Genomic DNA, 20,353 nt, shown 5'->3' with positions numbered 1-20,353 from the left:
AGATGTCAGCATGGGGGTAAAATGAGTGAGAATAGAAAGATCTCTACATGGAGGGTAGGGTGGATTGGGAGCGAGGGATGGATGTCAGTGTGTTGGATGACAACATGGGAGGTAAGATGGATGATGAGAGAGATGTCAGTGTGGAGGGTAAGATGGGTTGAGAGGGAGAGATATCAATGTGAGATGTAAGGCCCCGTACACACGTTCGAGAAACTCGACGGGCAAAACACACCGTTTTTTTGGTCGAGTTCCTTGTGAAGCCGCCGAGGATCTCAGCGAGCCAAGTTTCCCCATTGACTAACGAGGAAATAGAGAACATGTTCTCTATTTGGCTCGACGAGTTCCTCGTCGGTTTCCTCGGCCAAAAGTGTACACACGACCGGGTTTCTCGGCAGAATACGGCTCCGATCGAGTTTCTGGCTGAATTCTGCCGAGAAACTCGGTCGTGTGTACGGGGCCTAACAAGGTTGAAAAGGGATGGATTCCAGTGTGAGGGATAAAATGGGTGGGAAGGGAGAGATGACAGTGTGGAGGGCAAGGTGGGTGGGAGAACCTATTAAAAAAAAGTCACATGAGCATGTATAATGTTGTAGAATGTTGCATTGTCCTGTACGTAGTGTTAGAAGTCAATTTACATGAATGGCAAACATTCAGCCAGAAGGAGATGAGGAGGGATTACTAAGCAGGAGGGTGAGAAGAGGGAGCTGTCATGTATTCTGGGAAGTGTGACATCAACGGCTGGAAATAGCCATCAGCTACGTTAATAATACACTTCTGTGCCACCTTCCTGCAGTACACAGTGTAATGGTTCTACACATGCACATTCATCACATGTTAAGACTAATACCAGCAGCACATCTGTTTTAAAACTAGAAACTGCACAAATGGGTCACCCAATACAACAGTTGAATACTGATGCCACTGAAAATGTAAATCTAGAATATTTGTGTAGTGTTTACCCCTGCAGAAGCCGCTAATCTTAATGGGTCCTCTGTTCTGTCACCACTCTTAAAACCGCTCTGTCTGCACTGACACACCCCATTAAAGGTAGAGAACCATGTACACCCGGACAACCTAAAGTGGTTCTAAACCCCAAAAAATATTACTGCCAGCCCCTCTGTTCTATCAAGCCATACTACACTGTGTACGTTTGTATAAAATGATGCCTCTAAATACCTTTTTTCAGTTTGTTTCTGGACGGTCACGTGACCTCCAACCACTCACCTCCCCCGATCTAAGGTCTACAATGGGAGGGACCGAGATCCCCCTCTGCCATCAGCCAGGGAGGTGAAGTGACCGCTTTCCGATCAGCCCCTCCCTCTGTAGCCCTTAAATCGGGGGAGGAAGGCGGCCAGGGGTCATGTGACTGGCTAGGCACGAACTGAAAGAAGGTATTTAGATGAATACTTTTATACAAACATGTACACAGTGTAGTACGGTTTGATAGAATAGAAGAGCTGGCAGTAATATTTCTTTATCTTTACTGCCAGCTATTAATAGCGGCAGGAGGGGACAGACAGGGGGGGAGAGGAGAGCGCCAGGATGACGGAGGCACATAACCTGACCACTGTATCATGGATCAGCATCCATGATTACCATGGTCAGCACAGCACACAGGAACAGGCAGGATCAACCAGGTTTTTTACAGCATAGGAAGGGACAGATTAGACAGCACAAGCACTGTGCTGTTTAACCTGCTATAAGGAAGAATGTGTATCAAATGCAGATACGATAACCCCCTTGGACTTTTTAGACAGAGAGTACAGTATAGGTAAATTTATTTAAAAGGCAGTAACGCCACTTTTATTGAATAAAAGTTTAACCTTCTACCGGGGAATAGGATCTCTCTCCCTTTTTTTTTTATTTTTTTTATTTAGGGATTCACAACAATGTAGCAATGCACAGAAAATTAGACCCAGACTACCAGAAAACAAGTTAAAGGGTTTGTAAAGGTACATTCTTTTCCCTAAATGGCTTTCTTTACCTTAGTGCAGTCCTCCTTCACTTACCTCATCCTTCGATTTTGCTTTTAAATGTCCTTATTTCTTCTGAGAAATCCTCACTTCCTGTTCTTCTGTCTGTAACTACACACCGTAATGCCTGGTGTGGAGAAAGCCTCTTGAGGGGGGAGGAGGCGAGCAGGAGTGTCAGGACCCTCTCTACTTTGCAGATAGAGAAAGGAGCTGTGTGTTAGTGGGCGTCCTGACACTCCTGCTCGCCCCCCTCCCCCTCAAGAGGCTTTCTCCACACCAGGGAGAAAGCCTTGCATTACTGTGTGTAGTTACAGACAGAAGAACAGGAAGTGAAGGAGGACTGCACTAAGGTAAAGGAAGCTATTTAGGGATTTTTTTTTTACCTTTACAACCCCTTTAAGTAAATGTATTGTCATGAAGCAGGTACCAGTACAAGATATGTTATGAAGCAAATAAACACTGCAAAGTTGCAGAATATAATAAATTGAACATTGTCCTATAACTGTATTATGACCAGGCCCGGACTGGCCATAGGGCACACCAGGCATTTGCCCGGTGGGCCGCGGGCTGCCACGGGCCACCGGGCCCCATGGTCTTGTGGGGCCAAGGCAACGGAGCTGCTCCTTGAGCCCCCGCCGCTCGCCCGGCCTCTCCGAGGCTGGCCGGCCGTCTGTCCGGCCGCCATTACAGTTCGGCCGTCGGACTGGAGGGCGGAGACTACAGGTCACGTTACCTGTGACCGTGAGGAGGGAGGGGATCTACATCAGACGCGGCCGCCGGTGTTCATGTGAGTGTCTCTATGTGTGCGCCTGGATAGGAGAAGCCGCTGCAGACACAGAAGAATCCATCTCTTTATTTTTCTCCCACAGCCTCTGAATGCCTGCTTCTCACTCTCTCCCTTCCGTGGGAATTCAGAGGCTGTAGGAGAAAAATAAAGAGATGGATTCTTCTGTGTCTGCAGCTGCTTCTCCTATCCAGCCTCTTTCTACTCCTCCCTAGTGCTCATAGGCTCCCACCATGCTCTCAGGTGTACCCCCCCCCCCTGCTCTCAGGCTCTCCCACTGCACTCCAGCCCCCTAGTGATCTCCAGCCCCTGTACACTCCGGTCCCCCCAACGCTCTTCAGACCCTCCCAGTGCTCATCAGCCCCCCTGTACTTTCCAGTGCCCAGTGCTCTCCAGCCCTCCCCCCAGTGCTCTCAGGCCCCCCAGTGCTCTCCAGCCTCCTCCCTGTGCTCTCAGCCCCCCCCCAGTGCTCATCAGCCCCCCTGTACTCTCCTCCCAGTGCTCTCCAGACCCCCCAGTGCTCATCAGCCCCCCTGTACCCTCCGTCCCCCAGTGCTCATCAGCCCCCCTGTACTCTATGGCCCCCAGTGCTCTCCAGCCCCCCCCTCCAGTGCTCTCAGCCCCCCCCCCAGTGCTCTCCAGCCCTCCGTACTCTCCAGCCCCCCTGTGCTCATCAACCCCTGTACTCTCCGCCCCCCCCCCCCCCCAGTGCTCATCAGGCCCCCCTGTACTCTCCGGCTCTCAGGCCCCCCAGTGCTCTCCGGCTCTCAGGCCCCCTGTACTCTCTGCCCCCCAGTGCTCTCCAGCCTCCCCCCAGTGCTCTCAGAACCCCCAGTGCTCTCCAGCCCTCCCCCTGTGCTCTCCAGCCCCTCCCAGTGCTCTCAGGCCCCCCTGTGCTCATCAACCCCTGTACTCTCCAGCCCCCCTAATGCTCTCCAGCTTCTCCCAGTGCTCTCAGGCCCCCCCAGTGCTCATCAGCACCCCTGTACTCTCTGGCCCCCAGTGCTCTCCAGCCCTCTGTGCTCTCCAGCCCCCCCCCCCAGTGCTCTCCAGCCCTCCATACTCTCCAGCCCCCCCAGTGCTCTCCAGCCCTCCGTGCTCTTCAGCCCCTCCCTAATGCTCTCCATCCCATCCACCTCCCTGTGCTGTTCGCCTTCCATGTTCTCTGCCCCTGCTTGTGCTCTCCAGCCACCCCGTGGTCCCCGCCCCCCGTGGTCCCCGCCCCCTCAGTGCTCTCCAGCCCCTCTGTGCTCTTCGCCCCTGCCTATACTCTCCAGCACCCTTGTGCTCTCCGGCTCCCCCTAGTGTTCTCCACCCCCCATGCTCTTCACCCCTGTGCTCTCTGGCCCCCTTAGTGCTCTCCACACTCCCCCGTGTTCTCCACCCCCCCACACATTCTCCGCCCCTCTTTCCATGCTCTCCGTGCCTCCTGGTAAATTAGCCATGGGCTGCTCAGTCTAAAATGCCCGGGCCTAATTTTTGTCCCAGTCCGGGCCTGATTATGACAGTGCTAAACCAAGTTTTAACCAGACTAACCACTATTGAGCTGGATTATGCCCAACTGACTCAATAATAATGTTCTTGAGTGAACTCTATTAAGATACACCAGATATGGGTATCTAAGTGTTCCTGAGAAGGGTACCCCTTAAAGAGGGTGCCAAAGTACCTGGCACCTTAATACTAATGGCAACCAGCTTGCGTCGGGGCCCTCTGTTGGTGGTGCACAAAAGTCTTTCTCTTTAAGAGTAAGTGGATATATACAGTAGCTAGAGACAGTTTACTATGTAAGGGCAGTCTTTGCAGAGCAGGGTGTAGCAAGATGTAAAATGTGGGTTCTTCTCACACCACTCCTGGCAGGTGACAGGTCCCGTTCCACAGGTTTGCCCGTTCCAGATGTCCGGTCCCAGAGACTTGATCCTTTGACTCTGGTGCACACTCTCTGGTAAGCTGGGGCAACTGGACTATCCTCCCTCCCTCGATGTAGGCAGTCAGACACCGGCAGCAAGATCTCTCTGTGTGGTGCTCTTTTTCTCTGAGGCAGCTGGTTGTCCCATAGCAAGTCCTCTCGGCACAGTATCCCCTAGCAAGAAGAATCTAGTCTCAACCCTTCGCCCAGGGAAAAAAAGTCCTGTCTCTCCTCTGTAGATAAGGATCTTGGCTCCTGTAGTTTGGAGTCCATTCTTCTGCCATTCAATGGTATTGTGCTATGCTCTTTAAGAAGCTACACTTCCAAGTATCCTCTTCAATACAGCAAGTTTTCTTTCCCATGCTCCAATTGGTTCATACTCCTGTTTCTTGATTGGCTCAAGCTCTCATGCTTCCTAATTGGCTCAAGCAAAACATAAAAAATATGTGCCTATACTGTTTATAGTCCAATAACACACTGTCTTACCCTGCTCTGCACATGCTCAGTTGCTCTCTGTTTTCTGGCACTGTGCCTAAAATCAGAGCCACTAGAGGCTGATCTGCTCAAGGCCTAAAGATTTACTGCTGCTCACAGGGGCAAAATTGCTTCCTCAAGCAAAAAGAAACAGGAACAATGCGGGAGACAATTTACAGTTAGGGTTGCCACCTTTTCTTCAAGCCCAACCTGAACACCTTGGCGACGCACGGCCAATTTGTTTGTTTTGGGGAACGCTGTGGACTTTTGTGTTGTGGGAAACTCTGAAGTAAGGGGATTTCTTTTAACCAAAGCCCCCCTTACATCTGAGTTCCCCTTACCTTAGTGTACTCACTTGCTCAGAGGCAGGAGAGAGAAAGGAGGGAGGGGGAAAACTTCAGTCACAGCCAGTGGCTGGTGAGCTCACTCACCCGAGCATTGAGGCTCAGGCATTGGCACCTTTCGTCCACCATGTATCTTCCAGATACTGGGTTTTACATTTTCCAGCCACACATCCCGCTTCTGAAGCACAGCACACCTGGGATTGGCGTGACACAGAGAGGTAGTGGCGGGAGAAGGAGGAGGAGCAGATCGAGCCCTCTTTGCTGCCCCATCCATGTCCTCTCCCATATGTGCAGGGGAAGGGAACCGTACTGGCTCTGCTCTGGGCAGTGTGAGAGAGAGCGTCACGGACACTTGTCTTAGACAACTTCAGCCAGCCCTCTGGACAGTTGGTAATCCTGGTGATTAGGGTTTGTCCAGGTACACACATACTGTGGGCACAACTATGCTCTCGGTCGTTGTGGTACTCAGTTACTTGGGGAGTCACAGCCCGGTCATCTCCATCCAGACAGTCAAGGTTTTGAAGCATGTGTCCGGGTTTCAGACTGCTTGAAACCCAGACACATGATTCAAAACCTGGACTGTCCGGGTGAATCCCAGACAGGTGGCAACCCTATTTACAGCACACACTAATTGTGGTGGCATAATTATTATTGTGGAATGTATGTTCCTTGCTTAAAGGAGTTGTAAGTAATGCTCTCCCCCCCCCCCCCCCCGCTCCATCTACGGTTTGTCACTTCCGTGACATATTCTGATGGGTTCACTGGTGGGTAGTGTCGTAAATCTTCTGGAATGCATCGCACTTGCAGTTGGAACGCATCGCACATGCGCAGTTGGCCGCAACGTCACTTCCGTAGCATTCTGCGATAGGGAGCAGAATATGACAACACACTGGCTTCACTGCCGGATTCCCTACGGCGCATGCGCGAGTCGCGCAGCGCCGTCTTCACTGGTCCCCTCTGTGTTCTGGGAGCCGAGTGTTTCCCAGAACACAACAGGCGGGGGTGGGAAGTGACGCACTACCTGCAGAATCCCCGCCGAGAGGACTCCCGGAAGTGGGTGCAAATACCTGTCTTAGACAGGTATCTGCACCCCCCTCCCCCCTGAAAGGTGTCAAATGTGACACCGGAGGGGGGGGGGCGGGTTCCGATGATCGGAAGTTCCACTTTAGGGTGGAGCTCCGCTTTAAATTGGAATATTAAAAGTAGTTTGACAGTAAATATAAACCCAATCATTAAACGCTTCAGTAAATTTAAAAGTCATTGTTACTCTGTCACATGTGCTTGTTATAATGAAGGCCACAAGTGACCAATTTACTACAAAAAAAACAATGCTGAGAAGGGCCATGGAGTCGTCAATAAAGTACACATACACACCAAGGGATTCCGGCTCTGCTTTCACAAGAATGTTTACAAAAGCAATATATAGGAAGGAAAAGGAAAGAAAAACCTATCATATGTCAGCTCCATGTAAAACACACAACCATTTTTCGGGTTGTAAAAAATTACGTTTTTAAGGGTCTAGAAAAACGTTTTTTTCAACCCGATCATTAAAACGGCCTTGCCTACACACGATCGTGAAAAAAAAAATGCTCTAGCAAAGCGCGGTGACGTACAACACATACGACGGCACTATAAAGGGGAAGTTCCATGCAGATGGCGCCACCCTTTGGGCTGCTTTTGCTGATTTTGTGTTAGTAAAAGACGATTTGTGCTTTTCAGTCTGTTACAGCGTGATGAATGTGCTTACTCCATTACGAACGCTAGTTTTACCAGAACGAGCGCTCCCGTCTCATAACTTGCTTTTGAGCATGCACGTTTTTTTCACGTCGTTAAAGCCCACACACGACCATTTTTTACGACGTAAAAAACGACAACGTTAAAAACAACGTAAAAAATTAGAGCATGTTCCAAATTTTTAATGCCCATTTTTTACATCGTGAAAAATGCTCTGGAGCCCACACACAATTGTTTTTAATGACATTTAAAAAAAAAACTTTATTTGTACAACCGGAAAAACTTTCGTGTGTACGCGGCATTAGGCTTCATTTACACAAATGCATAGTCCCCTACCTACCTCCCTGCAGAGGGTTGTGTTTATGTACCTGGGAAATGACAGACATTCTGTGCAGTCAGCATGTGAAGATCAATGACAGCCTGAGAGACGGTACGGGTCTTACGTATGGATCTTCTATACGCAGCAGCTGTATGCCGCCCTGCTCCCCCCGTCTATTCACAGATCGCTTTGTATTTTGTAAGGGGGATGGATAAAGAAAAGTACATCTTCTGTGTATGACACCCCCAAAGCCACAGCAAGAGCTATACTTCCTGGCATGAATTAAACTGTAAATATTAAATAAATGGCAGTGATCCTGGAGATGGCATACACCTTAGGAGAGTTAACTTTTTTATACAGCACATTGACTGTAGCCATAGGGTGTGCCAGGTGTGCCTGGGCACCCTAATCACCCCGTGTGGTGCAGATTCCCAGTGTTTAGACCCCTGATATTTCACTAAAGCCCTCTAATGGGGCTCCTAAAAAATAAAAATAATATATATATATATATATATATATATATATATATATATATATTTTTTTTTTAAATAATAAAAAATTAAATAAATAAAAATAAAAAGTACTAACACCATCCACTACCTTATTGACACCATCAGTATATATACACATGCACATACATGCATATGTGCTTGAGCTTTGGGGTGCACACCCTAATGCAATAGGCTGTGCACACCTATGCCTGTAGCTCTGCTTAAGATATCACATTTGGATGCCGCGACCATTTAAAAATGATCTTTAATATATTTATGTATGGGAATGAAACACTTTAATTTACAGATAGATGAAATAACAAACACAGTTAAAGAACCATATACTTTATATACATAACAGAAAATGTACCCTCTTGTCTGACCTCTGGATGGCCACTGCATAAATAGCCCTTTTATTTCGGGAAACACAGTTGACCTTCCGTACTCTGACGCCTTCATGCTCCTGGTCTCTGGCTTCTTGCCTCCCATTTGCAGCTTTGCCAATTGAATCACAAGATGCTGACTGGAATGAAGATGTGTCAAATGCCCAATTGTTTTCCTTCTCCCAATGTTCTGCATTTCCTCATATTGGTAACCTTCTCTTTCCCTATCACTCTTCCTTTTTATAGAACTGAAAATACAAATGGCTTTCTGCTACTTTATCACAACAATTATTTTTGTTAATTCTAGGTAAAGTAAACCCAATCTATAAATCCTATATAATTTTTAACACGTTATTGTAATTTTAAAAAGTAATTTTCAATCTGATCCTGCCATGAGGCGCTTTGTTCAGGCACTTTCTGTTATAGGGTGTCAGCTGTCCCTATTTCCTAATGGTGCCATTGTACTGTCAGACTTCTGCTAGAGACTACAAGTGGCCATTTCAACACATATTATGTAAGCACAGTGCTGTATTTTGGTTTTGTGCCGCCCTAGGCAAGACTAAAAGCAGGCGCCCTCGCCCATCTACATTTGTCCCACCCCTTCCCCTCTAGCCTGCCACAGTGCTCCCCCTCTCCGATAGCCTGCCACATTGCTCCTCTCTGATAGCCTGCCACAGTGCTCCCCCTCTCCGATAGCCTTCCACATTGCTCCTCTCTGATAGCCTGCCACAGTGCTCCCCCCTCTGATCGCCTGGCACAGTGCTCCCCCCCCCTCCGATAGCCTGCCACAGTGCTCCTCCTTTATGATAGCCTGCCACAGTGCTCCCCCTCTCCGATAGCCTTCCACATTGCTCCTCTCTGATAGCCTACCACAGTGCTCCCCCCTCTGATCGCCTGGCACAGTGCTCCCCCCCCTCCGATAGCCTGCCACAGTGCTCCTCCTTTCTGATAGCCTGCCACAGTGCTCCTCCTTTCTGATAGCCTGCCACAGTGCTCCCCCCTCTGATAGCCTGCCACAGTGCTCCCCCCTCTGATAGCCTGCCACAGTGCCCCCCCCCCATTAGCCTGCCACAGTGCTCCCCCTCTGATAGCCTGCCACAGTGCCCCCCCTCCATTAGCCTGCCACAGTGCCCCCCCCTCCATTAGCCTGCCACAGTGCTCCTCCTTTCTGATAGCCTGCCACAGTGCTCCTCCTTTCTGATAGCCTGCCACAGTGCTCCTCCTTTCTGATAGCCTGCCACAGTGCTCCCCCCTCTGATCACCTGGCACAGTGCTCCCCCTCTGATCGCCTGGCACAGTGCTCCCCCTCTGATCGCCTGCCACAGTGCTCCACCTTTCTGATAGCCTGCCACAGTGCTCCTCCTTTCTGATAGCCTGCCACAGTGCTCCTCCTTTCTGATAGCTTGCCACAGTGCTCCCCCCTCTGATAGCCTGCCACAGTGCCCCCCCCATTAGCCTGCCACATTGCTCCCCCCTCTGATAGCCTGCCACAGTGCCCCCCCCCATTAGCCTACCACAGTGCCCCCCCCCCCCCCCGTTGGCCTGCCACAGTGCTCCTCCTGTCTGATAGCCTGCCACAGTGCTCCTCCTTTCTGATAGCCTGCCACAGTGCTCCTCCTTTCTGATAGCCTGCCACAGTGCTCCTCCTTTCTGATAGCCTGCCACAGTGCTCCCCCCTCTGATAGCCAGCCCCCCCCCCCCCCCCCCTTCCATTAGCCTGCCACAGTGCTCCCCCCCCTCCGTTAGCCTGCCACAGTGCTATCCCCCCTCCGATAGCCTGCCACAGTGCTCCCCCCCCTCCGATAGCCTGCCACAGTGCTCCCCCCCCCTCCGATAGCCTGCCACAGTGCTCCCCCCCCTCCGATAGCCTGCCACATAGCTCCTCCTTTCTGATAGCCTGCCACAGTGCTCCTCCTTTCTGATAGCCTACCACAGTGCTCCCCCTCCAATAGCTTGCCACAGTGCCCCCCCCTCCAATAGCCTGCTACAGTGCTCCCCCCCTCCGATAGCCTGCCACAGTGCTCCCCCCAAGCCCCTCACTAGCCTGCCACAGTGCTAACCCCACTAGGAGAAGAGATATGAATAGGAAGGAGAGAGAGATGGGGGACACGGAAAAAGAGAGAAATGGAAGAAGGAGAGAGAGGTGGGGGGGAGAGGGAGGGTGAGGGGGGTTAGAGAGACACCCCCAGTGCCCCCACACTAACCTCGTACACCCCCAGTGCCCACACTGGGGGTGATCCGGGTGACAGCTAGGGTGTGCCTGGTGTCTGGGCTATGTTCCCTCTGTCCTGGCTCCCCTGCACTTCCTTCCAGGGGTGGATCAGTAAGCCCCCTGCAAGCAAGTCTCTCCTCCTGCTTCCTCCTCCCTCCTTATGGCCGCTGTAGATGTGGAAGAGGGGGGAGGAGGAGCCGCGGATGTGCCCAATCCTCATTTGGGAAAGGAGGGCAGAGTCACAGGTTGCTGCTGAAAACTTCCGCCCCAGACAAGCGTCTTGTTTGCCTTGCGATAGATATATTGCCCTTTGTAGGCATGGACCAATGTTGTCAACATCAAAAAAATCCACCCTGTCAAATTTAATGCAGCCAGCAATGGAAACATTTAGACAGGAAGTTTTTAGTTTACGCAACTATATGCCTGAATAAATGGGCCCCAAAATCCTAGGTCCTTGAACACATGTGCATCCTAAGTCTGAATGTAGAGTACTAATAAGTGCGATATTGGGGAAATCCATTCAGGGGTAGAAGCATTTGTAGGGAGTCCACAACAGTCTAAACTGTGGTTTGGGGCTTGCTGTGGCCCACTTTTTATTGAACAAAATAAAGGTACGGTAAAGCAAAGTATTTGACATCAGGATTTCCCATGCAGGGGTTTCAGTTTCACACAGCAAAATAGGTAACGAAAATGCTGTGCTTTCTGGCTCCCTCTTCCCAGCACCGCTGCTCTTTTCACTAGTCCTTCAGACTGTCTCACCTAGCTCTCCTGACTCACTCAGTTTGTAGTTATAGCACCATGTTCCACAGGCCCACTCTGACCTTTCAATTGTGGATATCCTGGCTCCCTGGACTCTCTCACTCCTCAAAGACTTACAGACCCCCTCATTTCTCTGGACTCACCTACTCACCTTCCAGTCCTCCATACTCACTAAGCTGTCCTGACTCTCTCCGTCCTGTGGAGAAAGAATCTCTCCTCCAACATGGAGGACTGTCTCTTGGGTAGAACACCTCTCCTAATGAGAGTTTGCCTGCCTCCTGGATGAAGCACATACCTGTGTCTTGATGGAAGCCCTGAGCTATGGTCAGGTCCTTGCTTATGACTGTGCACTCCAGCTTAATCAGCCAGCCTGCAGTTATCAAATTAAACCTGGACACATAATTGAAGGTTTGAGCTCTCATTTTTTCTGCATGGAAACTACCCTCCATGTTAGCCAATGTGCCCATGCACAATATGGCTTTTTCAGGAATTTACAGGCATATGCCCCTACAGACAGAAAAAAAACAACCAAACACGAGTTTGGGAGAGAAGCTTTTGAGCAGAAAAGACGGCTAAGTGCTCAAAAACGCAAAAAGGCTTGAAAAACACGCAACACAAACAGAAAAAATTAGCTGAGGGAAGGGGTTGTGAAAAAAACGTTTATGCTCAAAAAAGCTCAAAGAAGCGCAATAACAACGTGCAAAAGAGCACAAAAAAGCACAAGCTTCTTCAAGATTTTAGGCAGAGAAGAAAAAGCTAAACTGCCTGTAAGCAGCATTTTGCATTTTGTGATTTGAAGCGGTGGCACATTGTTAATTGCAGTTTCAGAGATCATTTTAAATGGGAGCCACTCCCTGCTTGAAAAAAAAAACAGGAAAGTAAGTTGCCATGCTCTCAAGGGGTACATGCAGAAGCCTGCTCTAAAGAATGTACAGTGTGTGGGTGGGTTGTGATCTGCTGTTTTGGATAAATGGCTTGGAAGCTTAAAAAAAGTGGTACAAAGGTGAAATAGCAGCTGCCAAGACTCCTAATGAGATGGAACATAACAATCAGAAAGCGACATTTCCATGAAGTTCAAAACACCGTGAAATGGAACTGAACTCAAAAAGTGAATATTTGCTATATTATTGGTAAAATTAAAAATTGATAATTGTGCTTTAGATGTACCCTGAACATGTGCATTTTGTGTGGAATTCCTTCTGCAAAATAGCAGTGGAAAAAAAATAGCAGTGATAAAAAAATAGCAGTGAAAAAAAAATCTGTCAGGTTAAAGCTGACTGGCCATGCATGGATAGAATTCTGTTTCTGAGCTTTTGTATAGAATTTCAAAAAAATCATTTGTCAGAGAACCCCATAGCTCCACCCGTGACAAATTGAATTTTAATTTACTATTATTATTTATTATTTGTTTTCAATATTTTTTATTAAAAAATATTTGAACAGTTTGAAGAGTATATATTAAAGGGGTTGTAAAGGAAACATTTGTTTTTCATAATAAGCATCCTTTACCTGCAGACATTCCTCTTTTCACTTCCTCATTGTTCGTTTTAGCTCAGAATGTGCTCTATTTCTTCTCTGTTCTGTTCACTTCCTGCTTGTCTGATTTTACTGACCACCGTGATGGGAGGCTTTACTGCGGTGGTCAGTAACACCCCCTCCTGGGAACTACATCTGTGTGGCAGGATGCTCTCTACGTGTTAGAGACCTCAAGGAGGTGTGAATTACTGGGCGTGCCGCAAATAATACTGGGAAATGTAGTTCTTACATGAATGAGCAATGCAAACCAGGAAGTGAATGAGAGAATAGAAACTAGAATGCCGGAGGTGATATAGATGAAGGAATTTAATAGGTATTTACTAGTTTTTTAACAGAATCATTACACTATTCTGTCTGTCTACCTTGCAGACATTAATTTTAGGCAAAAAAATGTTTTCCTTTAGTGACCCTTAACCACTTCAATTCCAGCCACCATCATATGACGTCCACAAAGTGGCTCTACCATCCAGAGTGGATGTCATATGACGTCCTGGACTTTGAAGGGGGATATCTGAATGATGCCTGCAGCTAGAGGCATCATCCAGATATCTATCTCTTGTGCCGGCGATTCTGCACAACATAAGAACGATCATAGCGGCGGTTCCGCCGCTAGATCGTTCTTACAGGCGGCGGGAGGGGACATCCCCCCCTCCCGCCGCCATCCGGTACTTCTCCGGGCTCTCCCGTGCTCATCGGGGGCCCGGAGAAAGAATCGTCCGGCGCTGGCAGGAAGTATAGAGATGACTGGTGACCAGATGGTCACCAGTCATCTCTATGACCGTCGGAGGACCCGGGCGCGATGTGATGACGTCATGCCCGGGTCCCTTAAGTAAACAAAGCCGAGATCAGTGAATTTTTTTCACCGATCTCATGGTTTCCAGCCTGGAGGAGAGATGTGGGGTCTTATTGACCCCGCATCTCTCCATAAAGAGGACCTGTCACACACATTCCTATTACAAGGGATGTTTACATTCCTTGTAATAGGAATAAAAGTAATAAAAAATAAATAAAAAAAGTGTAAAAAAATAAATAAATATGTAAAATAAATAAATAATAATAATAAAAAAAATGTAAAACGCCCCTGTCCCCGGTAGCTTGCGCGCAGAAGCGAACGCACACGCAAGTCCCGCCAACATATGTAAACGCCGTTTAAACCACATATGTGAGGTATCGCCGCGTGCGTTAGAGTGGCAGCAACAATTCTAGCACTAGATCTCCTCTGTAAATCTAAACTGGTAACCTGTAAAAAATTTCAAAGCGTTGCCTATGGAGATTTTTAAGTACCGAAGTTTGGCGCCATTCCATGAGTGTGCGCAATTTTAAAGCATGACATGTTAGGTATCTATTTACTCGGTGTAACCTAATCTTTCATATTTTACAAAAAAATTGGGCTACCTTTACTGTTTTGTTATTTTTTTAATTCATGAAACAATTTTTTTCCCCAAAAAAGGCGTTTGAAAAATAATTGCGCAAATACCATACAAGATAAAACGTTGAAATGACCGTCGTTTTATTCCCTAGGGTGTCTGCTAAAAAAACATATATAATGTTTGGGGGTACTGCGTAATTTTCTAGCAAAGAAATTATGATTTGTACATGTAGGAGAGAAGTGCCAGAATAGGCCTGGTATGGAGGTGTGTATAACAGCCCTGTATGGAAGTGGTTAAGTAAAGCAGTATAAAAGTTGTTGCAAACTACATAAACATTGAGGGTTAGCCAGAACTTCCAGAAGAGTAAAATAGCTTCAACAGCTCAGAAATAACAATAGGCATTCAGAGTGGGACCTTAAAAATGTCATAAATTATTATCTATTCTATAGACTATATAAGATCTAGGTGGGAGGAGGGTAGGAATAAAAATGGTTCCCCTCATCCTCCTCTCCTCAGTTTCTCCTTGCGTATGCTTTCTTGGTGGAGTGTACTGCATGGGCTGCATATTAAGGTCTTATAGAAGAAGTCTAGACATACCTGTAGATAAAGGGGTATCATGGTAGCTAGTGTGTAATGTAAAGGAGGGCATGTGGAAAAAGGTGGGTAGGTAAGAGGTTTCACGGGATGTGGATAGCTTAATGGGGGATCGGGTTATGTATCTTTGGTGGGGTAGAGAGAGAATTGGAAATGGGGGATAGAGTTGAATAATATAGGGAGAGGGCTCCAGAGAATATGATGCCGTCTCCTGTTTACCTATTTCGTACAACTGTGGCAAACATTATACCACCAACACGGTCGGTAGCACTTACCCCATCGCGGCTACCCATGCTCGGTGGTGGCCACCCATTCCCCTGCTCTCCACGACTGGAGGTGGGGCTACTGTTTTCTCCCTCCTTCTCAGCAGCCAATCCGGAGTCTTCTCTGATTGGCCAGATTGAGAATTGGTGTTACAACAGCGAATATTCATTTGTAACATCTGGGTGGGTTCATATTGCAATGCTCTGCGTCACGTGCCACCCTATTTTGAAGCCTATGGTTCTAATCAGATGCTTAAAAAAAACACCCTGCCACTGTAATTCAGGCACTTGGTGTCCTGAAAGCGGCCAGATGCCTGAATAGTGGGTGTCCGCAGCGGCCATGGATAGATTCATGCTATGCATGCTTATTTATATAGGGGTGGCGAGGATAGAGGAGGTGGCGCCCCTAATGGACGGGCCGCCACTGGTGCCTTGACTGAAAAAAGTTTGAGAAACACTGATCTAAGCTTCCAAATCTCAAATAATAGGTGGGTGCTGTGATAAACCTGGGATCATGGATTTGGTTTCAGTTAGAAAATGTGGGTTAAATAAGCATTTTTATTTTTAAGGGTCATGGTTGTTTGGTGCTGTAGAAAATCAGGCTGGGTGGCTGTCAATGGTTTTAGTGATAAGATGATATACCTCAATACAAAATGTTGTAAGCACTGCAGTGCCACCTTATGTGAATGAGGGTGTCCTTCAATTTATGGCATCTCCAGTACACATCTGGGATGTTCTGCAATATATGACATAGCACTGTGAGTGTGTTCTGTACCATCAAATCCAAAGCTAATAATTAATCTCCTGATGCCTCGTACACACGACCGGTTTTCCTGGCAGGAAAACTGCCATTAGAGCTTTTGGCCAGGAATCCCGGCCGTGTGTATGCTCCATCGCAGTATTCCCGACAGGAAAACTGCCGGGAATCCCGGTGGGAAAAAAGAGAACATGATTCCCGGCAGTTTTTAAGCCGGCAGTTTCCCTATGGGGAAAACCTGCGGTGGAGCATACACATGGCCGGGTTTTCCGATCAAAGCTCTCATGGCAGTTTTCCTGTTGGGAAACCCAACCGTGTGTAGGGGGAAAAAGCTATCAAGCAGGTTCTCAGTTTTCCCGGCAAACTTTTTACCGCCGGGAAAACCGATTAAAATTTAAATTTGTTCCACCCCTTCCTTTCCGTTGACAACCACCACCATCTGGTCCCGCAAAAACATATGGATTGGGGATCTATTCCCCAAATGTCTGGCAGATTGTATTGGATGGCAGTCTGTTGGAAATGGACAGGTGGTCCGTTTCCATCCAAATGCTCCATAGAGAAAAGTATGCTCCGGCCCCGGAAGTTGCGTAGATACATGCAGATAATGCGGCTATCTATGCCTTAGACAGGTATCTGCTCCCCCCTGAAAGGTGCCAAATGTGACACCGGAGGGGGGGAGGAATCCGGACAGTGGAAGTTCCATTTTTGTGTTGACCTCCGCTTTAAAGCAGAGTTCTAGCCTGTAAACAAATACTGTAGCTTCTGACTTTTAAAATAAGGACATTTACCTGTCCAGGCGATCGTTGTGCGGCGATCTTACCCAGAAGTGGGAGCGGGTACCAGGTTTTGACAGGTTTTCCCTTCCCCCTCCCTCCCAAAAAGTGCCAAATGTTACAGCGGAGGGTTAAACAAATGGAGCTTCTCCTTTTGGGTGGAGTTCTGCTGCCTCTGACTGCTAGTTTCTGGAGATTCAGAGTAAGATTTGGTGATGTAACTACTCTGCTGCTCACTGTTTGTTATTTTTGGAGGCTCTAATAGCAGAAATCACTACTTACCTCTACTAAGATGGTCACGACCACACAAAGACATAGTGCACAATTAGACATAGTAAGTCAGTAATAGATATAGATCAGCTGCGAGGAGCACACAGGCAATACTGATGACTGGCCCTTTACCTTCTGCCTGCCTTTTTGGGCACAGATTCCAGGTTTTAGTTCCTTTTTAACAGGACAAGCCATGCATTCCAGTTCACCTATCAAATACTTTTAACTATTATTTATATATTCATTAAAAGCATGATTCTTGATTTTCAGCAGCATATGGCTAGCTATTGCAAAATGAGACCCTGTGTATTGCAAAAAATATAACTCAAATATTTTTCATTTTTCTTTCAGATGCCAAAAACATTTTGGGCCTACCTTTTCCTTGTCTCTTGCTGTCTCATGGTAACAGTAGCCTCAAAGAAAGGCGGAAAAGGCAAAACTGGTGGCTGGGGTAATGGTGGGAGCAACCAGAACCCAAGCTACCCAGGAAACACAGGCAGCAATTGGAATCCCAACCGTGGCCAGAACCCAGCCTACCCACCAAATACAGGAGGTGGCTATAATCCCCACTATCCAAACAACCCTGGATCCAACTGGAATCAAGGTGGTGGCCAAAATTATAACCCTGGAGGAAGCAGCTACAACAAACAATGGAAGCCTGACAAGAAAAAAACCAACATGAAGATGGTTGCTGGTGCAGCAGCAGTGGGAGTAGTTGGTGGTTTCGTCCTAGGAAATGCCATGAGCAACATGAGATACAACTTTGACAATGATATGGACAGTCGTTACTATAACTCCTACCGTAACCAGATGCCCAATCAAGTCTACAAACCCCAGTACCAGGGCAATCCATATGTGCCTGAAGATAGGTTTGTCACTGACTGTGTCAATACTACCATGGTTGAATATGTAGTCAAACCAAATGAGACAAAGAACACCACTGAGGCGAATGAAACCGAAATTAGAGTCAAAACCACCATCATTCGGCAGATGTGCGTCACTGAATACCGGCGCTCACCTGAATATTGGGGTAATAATTCTGGGCTGAAGATAATGTTTAGCTCAGGTCTCATCCTTTCCATTTCCCTCTTTGTGTATTTTGTGGTGCAATGATCTGAAACATTGATAAAAGTCGATATGTATACTGTATATAAATTGAAACAATACAGATATCCTGCTCCACTGCCTAAGCCAATATTTTCTCTACCAATTCCTTGTATAATCTTAGCTTTGGGATGACCTGAAATATATGCTGTGTACTATGTTAGTGTAAACATTACTTATCACAGCTGTGTAACGAAAAAAGCAGTGGTTCCATCAGTCTTGCATGGATAAAGATCTACCTTACAAGGGTGGTAAAATGTATATGTCTTGCAGCAAACCCTTTTTTATTATTATTATTATTATTATTTTTATTATTGTCATGTACCAACAAAAACTGCCTTCTATGTTTGCATGTTCATGCCCCACCATCAAGCTTTTGTTTCTATCACATGCCTAACTGGAAAGCACCATCACAGCCTTCCAAAGTAGCCAATACTTCTTGGTCTTCTCCTTCACTGGACATTCCTGAGAAAAACTGTAGAATGTATCGATTACCTAAGGCTGCTGTGGAAAATGTAGCCTTTCTTGTGGTATGAATTTCAGTTTCATGGCAAAATGAACATTTAATACTGACAAGGTCACTGATGGCCCTATCCTGAAGATACACATATTATGAAACTAGATGGCGGCTGCGCTTTGCGTTCAGGATGACGAGCAAGAGAGGAGATGCGGGACCACACACACAGCAAATGTGATACAATGCAACATCGAATTGTTCTACTACTGTTTACACTAATGGTCTTAAGGGGCAAAGTAAGCAACCAATTCACTTTTCCGATTGCTCTATACTGATAAAAGGTGAAATCTGGTTGCTTTGTGCTATAAACACAATCACTGCTCTTTGCACTACTTTAGTAGATCACTTACCGGCAGTCCCCGGGTTACAAACAAGATTCTGTAAGTTTGTTCTTAACCACTTTACCTCCGGAAGATTTACCCCCAGGCCATGATTTGCAATATGGCATTGCGTTACTTTAATTGACAATTGCGCAGTCATGCAACGTTGTAATTTCTGCATTTTTTTATTTTTTGCTCTATAAACAAAAAAAGACAGTTAAAAAAAAAAAAAAAAAAAACTTTCAATTTCTGCTATAAAACATTTCCAATAAAAAAATGTAAACAATCAAATTTCTTCATAAATTTAGGCCAATATATATTCTGCTACATTTTTTTGGTACAAACAAATCCCAATAATCATTTATTGATTTGCGTAAAAGTTATAGCGTCTACAAACTATGAGATATGTTTGTTTATTTATTTATTTATTTTGTTACTAGTAATGGCAACAATCAGCAATATTGCGGCAGACATTCGGACGCTAACTGACACTTTCGACACATTTTGGGGACCAGTGATACTAATACAGTGATCAGTGGTACAAAATTTGCACTGTACTAATGACACTGGCTAGGAAGGGGTTAACATCAGGGGCAATCAAGAGGTTAACTGTGTGCCTTGCCAATGTTTTTGTGTACTGTGGGAGGTGCTTTAGTAGGGGAAGATATGGATCTGTGTCCCTGTTTTGCAGAGACACAGGATCCATGCCTTCCCCCCTGAAAGAATGGCGATCTGCTTTGTTTACATAGGCAGGCCACTGTTCTGCCTCTGTACTGAACAATCGGCGGGTGCCGGCAGACATCTAGTCAGCGATATCCGCCAATCAGCTCCTGCTGTGTACAATCACAGCAGAAGTGAGCCGGCGACAGCGCACATTTGCGCCCGCTACCTGAAAGAGTAAATTACTCTTCTGGGTAAAAAAATTATTTTCAAGTTTTTTGGATAGCATAGGGAAGGGTTAACACACCTGTAACATTTGTTTTGCTGTCTGTGCCCCTGTTCAGAAGATTTAACCTCACTTTCTGTTCCTGTGACAATTGGAATTTGAAAATGTTGGGTTGTCACGAAAACAGGGATTGGTGATAAAGCTTCAGTGGAGACACCTTTTTCCCATGATAATGCTTACAGGAGTGAATTTCCCTTTTTAGGGGTAGATTTCCTCTCACTTCCTGTTTCCTGTCTCCCTCCGATTGCAAGTATGAGTCGGATGTTTGAAACTCGGGGACAGCCTGCATTGCCATAATAATTTGTTTACAGTCATTCAAACACCATCTAACTGTGTAGTCAAGCGTGAACACGTAAAAATGATTGTGTACCCTACACCCTAACTAAATAATTTGCATAATTGTTGCCAGTTTTATTATAACAATGTACACATCAATGATGAAAAATGGAAGAAGCATGCCTGCTAGCATAGCGGGTCACCTGTTGCTGTACTTGTACTGTATTAATAAAGGATGTTTTGATTTT

The 20,353-nt window shown here is 46.7% G+C and overlaps 1 protein-coding gene across 1 annotated transcript in view; it reads left to right on the top strand.

The window, feature by feature from the left end:
• The window catches only part of LOC120932994 (prion protein), a 38,332-nt gene extending 19,271 nt beyond the window's left edge, over positions 1–19,061 (top strand). Inside the window, exon 2 of the mRNA XM_040345918.1 lies at positions 17,294–19,061. Within this exon, the coding sequence (XP_040201852.1) occupies positions 17,294–18,055 (762 nt within the window). The 3' untranslated portion in view covers positions 18,056–19,061. The remainder of the gene's footprint in view (positions 1–17,293) is intronic.
• The last annotated feature ends 1,292 nt before the right edge of the window (positions 19,062–20,353 follow it).

Source organism: Rana temporaria, chromosome 3 (genome assembly GCF_905171775.1).
Source record: "Rana temporaria chromosome 3, aRanTem1.1, whole genome shotgun sequence".
Lineage (NCBI taxonomy): Eukaryota > Metazoa > Chordata > Amphibia > Anura > Ranidae > Rana > Rana temporaria.
The sequence above is the reverse complement of the archived record's forward strand: the minus strand, read 5'-3'. Positions and strand labels throughout refer to the sequence as shown.